General features: G+C 42.6%; 1 protein-coding gene across 1 annotated transcript in view; it reads left to right on the forward strand.

Annotated features, from left to right (window-relative positions):
* The window catches only part of wwc3 (WWC family member 3), a 45,066-nt gene that overhangs the window by 28,475 nt on the left and 4,085 nt on the right, over positions 1-12,506 (forward strand). Inside the window, exons 6-19 of the mRNA XM_087836330.1 lie at positions 1,751-1,880; positions 3,619-3,768; positions 3,915-3,988; positions 5,685-5,933; positions 7,362-7,451; positions 7,718-8,289; positions 8,765-8,885; positions 9,149-9,229; positions 9,320-9,406; positions 10,231-10,426; positions 10,520-10,690; positions 11,201-11,292; positions 11,396-11,543; positions 11,631-11,795. Of these exons, the coding sequence (XP_087692456.1) occupies positions 1,751-1,880; positions 3,619-3,768; positions 3,915-3,988; positions 5,685-5,933; positions 7,362-7,451; positions 7,718-8,289; positions 8,765-8,885; positions 9,149-9,229; positions 9,320-9,406; positions 10,231-10,426; positions 10,520-10,690; positions 11,201-11,292; positions 11,396-11,543; positions 11,631-11,795 (2,326 nt within the window). The remainder of the gene's footprint in view (positions 1-1,750; positions 1,881-3,618; positions 3,769-3,914; positions 3,989-5,684; positions 5,934-7,361; positions 7,452-7,717; positions 8,290-8,764; positions 8,886-9,148; positions 9,230-9,319; positions 9,407-10,230; positions 10,427-10,519; positions 10,691-11,200; positions 11,293-11,395; positions 11,544-11,630; positions 11,796-12,506) is intronic.

The following is a 12,506-nucleotide window of genomic DNA, read 5'->3' on the forward strand; positions in this document are numbered from 1 at the left end:
TAGAAATAAGAAAGTAAAGGTAGGTAAGAGTCAGATTGGTGATAAATAACAGTTCAGTAGAGCCGATTAGCTCTCATTCTTAATCCTTGTGCTTCTTTTGGTACTTACTCTTATTACTTTTAGTGTCCAAAATTAAATCCATTTCAGTTTTATTCTGTCTTAAAGTCAAAGATGTACAAAGATGCTTGAAAACATTAACATAAGTTTAAACTTTTAGTTCTGATATCGACCTCTATGGAAGCCCAAAAATGACAAAAGACTCATGAATGATTATCAGAAAAAAATAATATATTTGTTTAAAAATCTTTTTATATTATTAATAACTAATAATGTTCAGTTTTCTGGAATTTTATCAGTTTGCGGGCTTCATATATCCAACTCAACCTCACTTAGAAAATCACCGACATACATGATGCTGATATACCTTTAGTTTATTAGGACCCACATTAGCTACAGCCGTGCAGCAACTTTTCGCCCTGGAGGTCATAAAGAGAAACTTTACCCTGTTACAGTGCAGCAAAGCTACTTACACAGAGACGTAGCAAATTAAAAAAGCTTTAACTCCAAAAACACACACGAGAACACAAGCTTGTTAAAACCGTCGGACCATAAAAAAAACTGGTTTGTCTTGTGTTGTCTTCATAGCTCAGTTCATTAGTTGGATTGAATTTGATTTTCAGCAGATGTCTTTTCAAACATCTTTGGTTTTAAGCTTTTTAAGAACATAGGAAAAATACTGAAACCATGAAGGTTTGCCCTCTGGGACCAGAGCTTTCAGAGTGTGGCCTGTGGGTTAAAGGCTGCCTTTATTAACATTTTATGGGGCCTCCATGAGTGCTGACTGCACTACTATACATTTAATTAATTCACAGTTCATGTCATACTGTGATAAAGAAACAAAACACAAGAACAAGGTGGCATTTCTCTTCACATTTAACTATTCTAGTGTTACCATCACAGCAGGCTTCCCTTCATCCACCAGCTTTCTACTGCTTATCTGGGCCCTGTGCTCAGACCTCTCTCCCACCATCTCCTGCAGCTCTTTCATGGGATATTGAGTCATTCCCAAGCCAGGAGAGGCATATAAACCCTCCAGCATGCAGTGAGTCTGCCGCAGGCCCTCTTCCTGGTAAGTCCAGGAACGCCTCACATCAAATGTGCTGGGAAGCCACCTCCTCCTGCTTTCAGTTTGGAGGAGTAGTGGTTCTACTCCTGAACCCTGTCTCTAATGGACATCCCAGCTGCCCTTCAGAGGAAGCTAATTTCTGCCCTTTGGTTCTTATTTTTTTGGTCACTACCCAGAGCTCATGGCCATAGGTGAGGGTGGGAACGTAGATCGACCAGTAATTCTGAACAGCTTCCCTTTCACGCTTCGCTGGCTCTTCCTTATAAAAATCAGAGGAGTGTACACATCACTGCTGATGCCACACAAACCCATCCCCATGCTCCTGTCCTTCATAAACAAGGCCCTAAAAGCCCTCCCATCGCAGGGAATTAGTCACATGGGCCTTCAGTTACCCTGACAGTTACCTTTGCTCTCAATGAATGTAACAGCCACTTTAAAGTAAAAAAAAAAAAAAAAAAAACAAACATACTACAAAACAACAACAAAAAAATCAAAATAAACCACATTACATGCCACTCGGTCATAATGTTTCGAGAGCCCTTGCTGTACATCAGAGCTTCATTAAACTTTGCAAAAGCCAAGAGTGTCTTAGCAGATATAAAATGTGTATTGTTAATCTTCCAGGATTGACAGAAAGATGTCCTCCAGTCAGACAAACTACAAGCTGGACGAGGCTCAAGCCATCTTCAACGAACTGCGTAGCATCAAGAAGGCCATCAGCACAGGCGAGAAGGAGAGGCAGGACCTCATCCAGGTGTCTCTTTTTTTCCTCTTCTTCTTTAAAGATCATGTTGACTTGCTAGCTTCAGAAGTTCTCAGTTTTTTTTTGTTGTTGACATGTTCGATACTGACCTCTAGTGTCTGTCAGCCTCTGCTACTTCGCCTCATTGTCTATTATTAAAGCACATTTCCAGACATCTGAATCACCCACCAAGTTTCAGGTTTTGTCAGCAGAGCAAAATATACGACACAGCAATAAATTATGAATAATCGAGCGGTAACAGGATGATAATGATGACCACATTTGCAGATGCATTTCCTGGCAGCATCACGATCTTTTTTTGAGCACGCAGTGGAGGCAGATGACACTTTTTTTTCCAACAATATTTTCTAATATATTTTTTCTTTATCAAAAGAAAAATTCACACAAGGCATTTAAGAAAAAGCAAACGATCAAACGTTTATCATACAAACGCGTTAAAGTACCTACTCACATAAACTGAAGCAGATGCATTTAATTTGGCTAAGAACTCCCTGTAATAATTCAATAAAAACAAACTCTGCATGATTCACAATAAACAATGACACTGATAACAGAGAAAGTAAAAAACGGTCTCCAGACCTTTTCAGACTCGTCTTCTTTGGCCTTTAGTATTTATGTTATTCTTTCTAGTAGAAGGTTTGATGTTAACTTTTATTTTATTTTTATTTTTTACCACTCTGGCTGTGGGGGCATTTTCCAAGCTATCTTTAAGTGACCGTAACTCCGCTACCGTTTGTGCTAAAGAGAACATTCAAACGGTTTTGGGAAGAAGAGAAAATGAGCTACATTTGGTATATCACAATAGGACAAACAATTCACAAGGTGTTGCTGTCTGAACACAGACATGATTTTACCATGTGTATTTCAAATTACCGAAACTTCTCAATTGTTTTGTTTTTGAAAAAGGCAGCCTGTATAATATTTGGATAATAAAGGAGATTATTTGTCTTATCCAGTATCTAACACAAGAGTGTCAAACTCATTTAAACAGCTGTCGGGTTTTTCCTGCATACAAATTTCTGGTGACCACCAAAGAAATTTGAACCTTTTTTCTTCTTCTTCTTCTTCTTCTTCTTCTTTCGACTGCTTCTTTTAGGGATCACAACTGCAGGTCATCTGAATGCATCTCACCTTATTCCTAACATCCTCTTCTGTCACACCAACCCTCTGCATGTACCTCCTTCACTATGTTCGTGAAATTTCTCTGAGGTCTTCCTCTTTTCTCACTGTCTGACAGCTCCATATTAAACATTCTTTGTCCAATATGTCCACTGTCTGAATTGTCTCAGCCTCTCTTACTTTCTCTCCAGTCTACTCAACCTAATCTGTCCTATTTTATAATAATTTCTTATCCTGTCCATTCTTGTCATTCCCAATGAAAGCCTTAATATCTCCAACTCCTCCAAATGCGCTTCCTGTCTTTTTGACAGTGCCGCTGTCCATAAACCGTACATCATAGCAGGTCTCGCTAACATCTTGCAGTGAAAATCAATAGAAGCAAGACAGAGTACACCTGTGTGAATAAGAAAGAAGCAGGCCGTTGCTCCCAAAGAACAAAAACTTAGTCTTCTACTCTTGACTGTATATTAAAATGAAGTCATATCTCTAACATATCCCAGTATAAGTTAAATAAAGATTATTTTGAACTCTGAATCATCCGAAGGTTTGAATTATTTAAGAATATAATTATGGTGTTGGAAATGAACATAACGTGTCCTCTTTCTCACAGAGCCTGGCTAAGCTGACTGTTAACTTCCAAAGCAGCTTGTCGGTGAGCGATTCGGCCAGCGAGGTGGCGAACAGCACTGGAACCGTGGGTGACTCGTGCAATCTGCAGCAGTACTGTGACACTGGCTGTCAGACTGACATCATGGGGGAGGTAGGAGACGCCGCCTAAATTAATAGTCAGCATCCCAGATGATGAGTGTATTACTTTATTTAACTCCCTGCATAAATTTGAAATGACTAAAGCCAAACAATCTGATCGTATCATGTAATCTGGTCCATTGCCTTGTTTCTCTTCAGTATGCTTCCCAAGACTCCTCATATTTGGTGGACAAAGTGAAACTGAACTGGCAGTACGAGGAAGCCAAGAAAAAGTAAGTGTGCCTGGCTGTTTGTTATTCGTACTACTATGACACACCAGCAGTGGGAGGATGTGTTATGAATAGTATTTGCGCCCGGTGGACGTGGCTGCTGAGCGATGTCTGGCCGGCAGAATGAGCTGGGTGGTCACATTCTTGCCTGGCCACGCTGCTGCTGCTGACTGTGTGCTGCCTTTGTGCACACAGCCAAAGGGAGAGGACTGCCCACCGCCAGCCTCCATGTCAAACCCTGTTTCTCCGCAGGGTGATTTAATATAGACACTGTTTGGCTAAATATATCCCAGCTCACCCTATAGCGTAGACCAAATTATATGTTGGCAAAATCAACACTGGATAAAGCATGGAATTCCTTTACATTAAAAAAAAAAAAAAAAAAAAGGGCGCTTACGAATTCAGCACAGGTTCGTCCAGTAATTTGGGCTGTAAATGTGACTCCATCCCAGGCCACTTCGGTTAAATCTATGTGTTAGATAGGTCACCACATCAGGATCTCTCAAAAAAAATCAAGGGAATATCTCTCACTAATTCATTGAGGACAAATGTGATGATGTGACAGCAGTCAGTGGAAATTATCAACTGTTTGAAGGCTGGATTCAAAATCATATCAATGTTTAAAGTGAAACATTGAAATCAGAAGCTAATCCAGCTGATGTCATCATGTGTACTGCGTACCAACCCTACGTGCCTATATGCACTGACACTCTTACGAGGAAGCTCATTTAGGTCATTTGTATCTGTGATACTGTTCTGGCGGATTGCGCAGCTCATGGCCATAGGAGAGGGTCGTTAAACGAGTAAATCGGCAGTTTTGCTTTCATACTCAGGTCATGCCTTATCCAAACTATGTGTCATTATTATAAGAAAATTAAATTACAGTGGAAATTATATGACCCAGTTCACAAAAATGACAGACGGTGAGAAAATCCAGAACAAACTTCTGATGTTTGTGTTGTCTAATGATTCCTGGTCAGACTGTCTTCCAGCTATAAAGAGGTTACATCCTCAGAGTTATTACTTTGGCTTGATACACATAAAAAAAAAAAGATTCATGTTGCTGTTGTGACCCAGCAGCTGTAGTGCCAACCATGACATCAGGAGGGGAAGAGAGGCAGGGAGGGAGGGGGGAGACCTGTGGAAACTTGCATGCTCTGTCACTGAGTCACTCTGTCTGAAATCCATCTCACATAAACACAGTTATTTCATCCAAGCTGAGAAATCACTCTGTGAGAACCCAATTAACTCTGAGCAAACATCTGGATCGTATACACCTGTAAGAGCACTCGCTGATGCAGCAGGTAGCTCGGGCAGAAATTACAGACACTGAATGCTGTCATTATAAATCACAGCATGAAGCGTCAGCAGGGCTCAAGTGTGCAGTCTTAAGTGGAGCCGATTGTACGCGTGTTGCTATAAACACTTGTGCAGAGTAAACAGAAGCTGTACATAATGCTGCAGGTAGCATTTATTCAGCAGCCGCTCATAAAAATATTAATATGGGGCCACAGAGGTTGTGAATGTGAGTGTATGTAAACTTTAAACCACAACTATTATCATGAAGTTCTGAGTCTGAAAGACTGATTTTTTTTTTTTCTTAATCATGGTATGTGAATTTAAAGTGAACATGAAATTTACGATGTAAAAATGTAAAGGGTTTATGCAGCATGTGTAATCTTTCCTGCTCCTCTCTCAGGGTGCAGAGCATACAGCATCAGCTAGCACAGCTGGACAGTGAGAGCTGGTCGGGGCGGGCCGAGGCAGACCGCGACCGGGACTTCTTGCAACTCCTGCGCGAGAAGGAGGCCCTCCTGCAGGAGATCATTCATGTCAGCAAGCAGCAGCACCCGCCGGAGAAGCTGCTGGAGCTGGAGGAGGAGCGCTCCAGGCTGGAGGAGGAGGTGCAGAGGGCACAGAGCTCCCAAAGCCAGGGAGCCAATCAGAGGTGAGAATGATGACAGCGTGCTCTCTGACAGGCAAATTTAAGATGCATAAACAAATAATACAGTAAGAGCGATAATTTACAGTCAGGTGCACTTTAACGTTATTTAATAAATATCAGGTTAATAAGTAACAGTTATCATCAGAACACACCAATAGCACCATATTGGATATATAATAATAAAGACACCTGAAGACTCGTTCCACATCCAAACAGATGCCAAATGAAGATAATCTCAAGGTGAATGGTCTCACCATAACAGTAGTCAAGCGATCGAGTAAACAAAATGTGTATCACAGTTCAAATTACAACTTTTTATACAAACATTTTCATATTTTATTTAATTTTTTATGAACACTGAAAGGAGAAAGGAAAAGCAATAAAGTGGCCATTAAACAAATATGTTACCCAGCTTTTTCCTCTACACCCTTTAAATGTCAGGGGGAGGGGGGAATAAGCAAGAAAGGCATAAAAACAACAAAACAAGAGAAGCCACAGAGAAAGTTTATAGCAAGAAAAAATAAAGTCATATAGACGGAAATGCTTAGAAGATGTCATGTGGTCCTCTCGAGTAATGGAGCCTGTGAAGTGCTGCCAGTTTTTTTTGTTTTGTTTTGTTTTATAAATCTGCTTGCTTTATCTAACACGTCATATTGTTCTACATCCATTAAAGGTACTTGGAACAATAATTCGTTGACACTGTATGAGCTGAGAGTGGTACACATCGTGTTTAAATGTTAACAGGGCATCAGTATTTCCAATCTTCATACGCTCATTTGGAAATTATTATCTTCTCTGCCCCATCATCGCCTCCACTGCCTTCATCATAGCTGTCATATGTCTGTGAACTTAGCAGCCTGTGGGGTTTCTTTTTGTATCAAGGGGATGCACATATACTCACATACTAAAATGAAAAGCTGTAAATCCATCATCATAAATCACAGTGAGCTGTTGGACTTTGTGTCCATTTCCATACTACATACTAACTGTCAGCAGGTTTCCGTATGTGGTTTGTTCACACTGGAAAAATGACAAACCAAAGAAAACTCAACACAGTTTCCATGCAGAAACAATTTGTTACTGATATTTTTATTTATTGCCCGCTTTGTTTCAGCTTTTTATCACACACTTTTTAAACATTTATTAAAACCTTTTAGAATGGGTTTGAAGTGTGTATAAAAATGAGCTGATCAGGGGAAGGATGCCTCAAATAACTCTCCTTACATGAAACCAGAACATAGTGTATCTCGTTCACTATCATATTAGGTTTGCAGCTGTGTTCTTTTAGAGGGAATATACCGGTGCCCTCGTAGCCCAGTTTATCCTGTAAGATTAAAACGCAGTGAGCTGTTACACAAGCCTGCTGGCTGATATGTGGTGCCATACATTGAACTCTGGATTTCTTATGCATCGAAGTGAATCTCCCAACAGGATCCTGCAGCAGGAGAAGAGGAATGTTCTGCTGAGACAGCTGGAGGAGGCAACACGCATCACCACCTACCTTCACTCCCAGCTGAAAAGGTGCAGCACACACTCCTAAAGTTCCTCAGTCATTGTCTGCGTCTGCTCTCTCGTGAGGATAAAGAGTCGCATGTTCTGTAGTTTTGCGTCTGTATGCCACCGCTGAGAGTTTTAAATTAAAGTGAAATTGTAATCAAAATAAAACAGAAGTGCAGACAGCTTTAAATAACTATAATAAATAAAGTTTTCATTTACTGAATTCATAAAAGGCATTATTTCGATTTCTACCCATTTCTCTCCTGCTCCTTTGTCTTGTCTGCCTCCAGCCTGTCGGCCAGTTCTCTGACTGTGTCGTCCAGCAGCAGCCGCGGCTCTTTAGCCTCCAGTCGGGGTTCCCTGGCGTCCAGCCGAGGCTCCCTCAGCTCCATCAGTTTCAGTGACATCTACGGTCTCCCCCAATATGAGCGCCACGAGGGCGCTGGAGAGCCCCTTGACCCTCACCTGCGTTACCTGCTTCCCCCAGAGACCGTCTCAAGAGACTGCTCCATGTTTACCCCCGACCCTCTGACCCAGAGCAAAACCAAACGCTCCCACGACACCCCGCAGTCCCTGGCTTCGCTGTCCTCCCGCTCCTCGCTCTCTTCCCTGTCACCGCCCAGCTCGCCAATGGACACGCCCTACCACTCTGCCCCTCAGGACTGTCCCCTCACCCAGATGACGGAGGAATACATGGAGCAGGCGGGCCGCGGTATTTTAGAGGGGCTACGGGCGCAGTCACAAACCCTATCGCACACCTCCATGATAAGCAGTGAGGAAACGGTCAGCCCGGCCGCTGTGCATCAACTGGATAACAAGATTCACAGAGACAGTGGGGCTCAGGCGGCTTTCACCTCCACAGGTAAGCAAAGAAACTCTGTATAAACCTAAATCAGAGTTCACAAAAAATGTTATATTAATGGGTCAAAATGATTAAAACGGTCACTGTGCTGTTTTCTGTTTTGCTGTTATTATCTTGTTTTGCCTTTCAGCACATTTCCTTATCTTCACTGTAGACATTCAATAAAGTTAAAATTCACTCTCTGCCAAGATATTTAGCTACTTAATTTGATTTAATTATAATACATGTTCACAGAAACCCCAAAGAAGTTGAGTTTGTGGGTAATTATCGTGATCTCAATAAAAGAATAAAGGCAAAAGAGCAGAAATTCTAAATGACACATGTCTGATGTCTAATCAGTAAAAGACAGCAAGAGACAACGGGTCACTGTGAGCTGCTTTTCCTGAGGCAGGGGGTCTTCCTGAGACTCTAAAGATATGATCTTACCTAAAATGTCTACCTGCTAATGCATTGAATTAACTCCAAATCTTTGTAGGAGTTACTCTGAGGGGAAACAGTGCCAACAGAAGTGGCAGGAGAGCCAGGAGAGTCTCTGCAGGTGTTTCTGAGGATGCTCTGGCCACCGACAGCGGGGTGTTTGAGGCCTGGGGCAGAAGGTGAGTAGAGGTCCATTCTCACAGTGTTAAAGCTAAACTTTAACACCTCCTAGTGGAGAAGGAGAGTACTACACCCAAAATAAGAACGCTTTCAGAATTTGTGACTGTGGTGTTTGCATGGCATTGCATTTCATTATAAATTCAGGTAGTTATAATGCTGTCCATAGAGGCTTGACTACCTTTAGTAGACTAAACAAAAAGCTTGTGTCCAGTAAAGTGGGAAAACTCTTTGCTCATTCACCATTTTTCCATTCGTCCAACAGGGCAGAGGAGTTTGATGAGATGTCATACATGAAAGAGCTGACGTCTGCGAGCGAGCCCACCCAGATCCAACTGGGACTGCTGTGAGTAAACAAGTTAGTGCAGACAGTGCGTGGGTGGCAAAGCTCGTTCCTCGTTAATATCTCTGGATGAACTCTATTCTCTCTTCACAGGTGGGAGTCCAGTTCTCAGTCTCTGCGACTGCATCTGTTACAAGTCAAAAATTTAAATAGGTCAATTGTGAGAGACGGCTATAAAGTGTGAGTACTTTCAGCTCTGAAAATGAAAGAAATACAAGAGTTAAAGTGGCAGAAGGAGATGACTCTATTAATCAGATGGTTAGTTTACGGGATGCACAGCGAAACTGCTGCTACTCCAGTTTAGGTTAAAAAGAACAGACTTGATGGATTTCTAGTTTAAAAGTCAACTTTTTAAAGAATTTAGGCAGTTTTTTAATCATTAATTTGTTTAGCTAAATTTCCCATTTCTTTTCTAACTTTTATTGAGACTGTCAGGCCACTGAGATGATAGGCCTGGTGCACAGGCTGGTGCATTGGCTCACTATCCTGTTTTTATTACATGGAATAAGAATAAAATATCAACAGCAAAACAACACTGCACAAGAATATCTTGTATGATTTTCTTCAAAAGTAAAAAAGAAATCACCAGTTGCTTCTTCTGTCATTCTCCCTGCTGTGCTTTACAGTTAAACGTTAAACTTTCTCTGCTCTTTGCTCTTTGATCTTTGATCTTTGCACTTTGCGTTTAAAGGCACCCACTTATCTCCAGTTTGCCTCCAGCAGTTGTTCGTGGAATATCAGGGGAAGAAATTCCACAAACTGATATGTTGCATCCTATTACAGAGGAATTTCCTGAGCTCTTTAGAACAGCCCATTTTTAAAATAGTTGTTTAATGTAAAGGCAGACTCAATGACAAAGGGAGTAGAAACTTCCTTCTTCCTATAGTGTTCCTTTTACTTGAGCCAACACTCTGAACGTTTTCTGTCTCAGCACTCTGAGGACACTCGTTCGCATTAAGTAGAAGTCTGTCTGAGTCTTGTTCTTTTCATGCGTTGTTCTTCAGGTATGTGAAGGTGCACCTGATTTCACTGGACGGCAGCAGGGCCTGTGCGTTTTACTGTTGTACAGCATTGGAGCCACAATCCCAGATGACTTTCAACGAAGGCTTCCGCATTCCTGTCCCAGCAAACGCCCTGGCGGTGTGCGTTCTGCAGCTGTCTGTCTGCTCACTGGGACCTCAGGCTCAGGAAGAGCTGCTGGTGGGTCTGAAGGGCTCAGCTACCATAACCCCACTGCTGGTGGAGACTGGGGTTACAGCTGTTCAGATTAAAATGTCCTGTGTTTGCCTGCAGGGTAAAGCCCAGGTGAGCCTGGCAGATTGTGAGGGGAGCCCAGAGATGGTTTACCACTGGCTGCGAGTGCAGATGTTGAATGGGACAGAGTCACAGAGGCCTGAACAGAGGAGCGTCATCCAACGCAGACACCAGGATGGCCAGGTTGACGAACAAAGGCCTGGAGCCATGGTAAACATATTTTATTTAGTCAATAACAGCAGTGTCAGGAAGCAGCTGGACGGTGCTGCTCAGATAAAAATCAGTTAAAAACAAAGACTTTGGCTGTGTGACTGCGTCTGGACGACTTGGTCAGGGAGAATTCAGACCAAATATAGTCATTTTGCCCAAAACATTAAGGTGTCAAATCGCGTATATAAACCAGATTGACATTACAGTTGCTACATCCATCTTAAAGCCACAGCCTGTGGTGCCAAGAGCTGAGCCTGAGTAAACTAATTTTGTTCACTGGATCCTGTAAGTTGTAATCCTGCTAATTCTTTTGGATAAATTCACATTCCCATTGTTGAATAGCAGCTTGTAGCCCACGGCCTGCAGGCGTGTAGCTTGTTTGAGTGCGTAATTGACAAGAATGTGTCTCAGAAGCCAAGCCAGCCACAGCCCTTGTCAGCAGTCAGAGGAGGGAGGGGAGTGATGAAAGGCTGAAGATCTTGTTTGAGGGAATAAAATGTGATGTTACAGGACACTGCATGCAATCTGCTGTCACGCAACACCCCCACCCACCTGGAGGAGCGGGAGAAGAAGGACGAGCCTGGGGAGGCAGCATCGGAAAGGTGACATTATCCTCCTCTCAGGCTAGATTTTGGTTTGACAAATAAATACATTGTTTTGGCCCCTGTCATGTTTGTACCTTTATGAGGCTGGTGCATGTTTCAGGAGTTGGCAGGCGGAGTCAGTGGACAGCGGCTGCAGCAACAGCATTGCATTCGCCGCTCCCTGCTCAGAGGGCCTGTGCGCAGAGGGAATCTGCATCACCACCGGAGGACGCTGTGACCAGACAGTCTGCAAACCCTCAACAACCAAGGTACGAGGTGACGCTTTGGTAGTGAGGAGATTCTTATTGGGGGAAAAAAATCTGGCATTAGAAGTTCTGTTCATATATTTTTTGCAGGTAGAAAAGGCGACCATGACAGAAGGCATGTTCCCAGAGCCGGTGCGAGTCCGCCCTAAAGAGCGGGGAGGCCGCTGGGGTCACGCCTCGCCGTTCATGCGTGGTAGCACCATCGTTCGCTCCCAGACCTTCTCACCGGGCGCTCGGAATCAGTATGTGTGCAGGGTGAGTATTTTATTTTATTATAAAAGTGACAGCATATAGATATGAATATAAGACGTGTCGTGTAATTCTCATCTTTCTTTCCTGTCATGCTGTACATCCATCTGGATGAAAAGGCCGTGCACAATTAATGTGCAGACAATGTGCAGGAAAGCCGCCCCTCATTTATTTAAAATGTTCAAACATGAGCTGATTCTTGAATGTAATTAACTGTTTTACAGCAAGTTAAACAGACAACATTCAACCTTGTCAACCATAATTATGACTGTTTTCTGGCTTTCTGCCACCCGCCCGCGCCCCGCCTCCACCCCGCCTGCGCCACGCCCACACCCAGGAACATTTATACTGTATTGTTTTGAGTTGCCCATCAGCTGTGGAGGTGTCTCCTTTATCTTAATATATATAGCTCAAAAACATCATCTGAAAAACAGCTGTCTCTCTTTCCAGAAATCATGACCTAATTACTAAAATACCCAAATAAAATCCACAAACGCTGTTGTGAGCAGTTTCATGTCGGAACTAATTTCTCTCTACTGTCTACATTTGCCAACCAAAAGAAGGACACAGCTAGTTTCTGCTCAGCTGTGAGGGGACGACTTTAAGTCTTTACATCCTGTGTAGATTTGCGCTTTCGTCTGCAGCGCTAAGATCGGTGGGTGTAGTGCGGTAACAGGTTTGTGTTTTTAGACTAACTGGGTCATAATTTGTGGAAAG

Source organism: Neolamprologus brichardi, chromosome 23 (genome assembly GCF_056152115.1).
Source record: "Neolamprologus brichardi isolate AB-2024 chromosome 23, ASM5615211v1, whole genome shotgun sequence".
NCBI lineage: Eukaryota > Metazoa > Chordata > Actinopteri > Cichliformes > Cichlidae > Neolamprologus > Neolamprologus brichardi.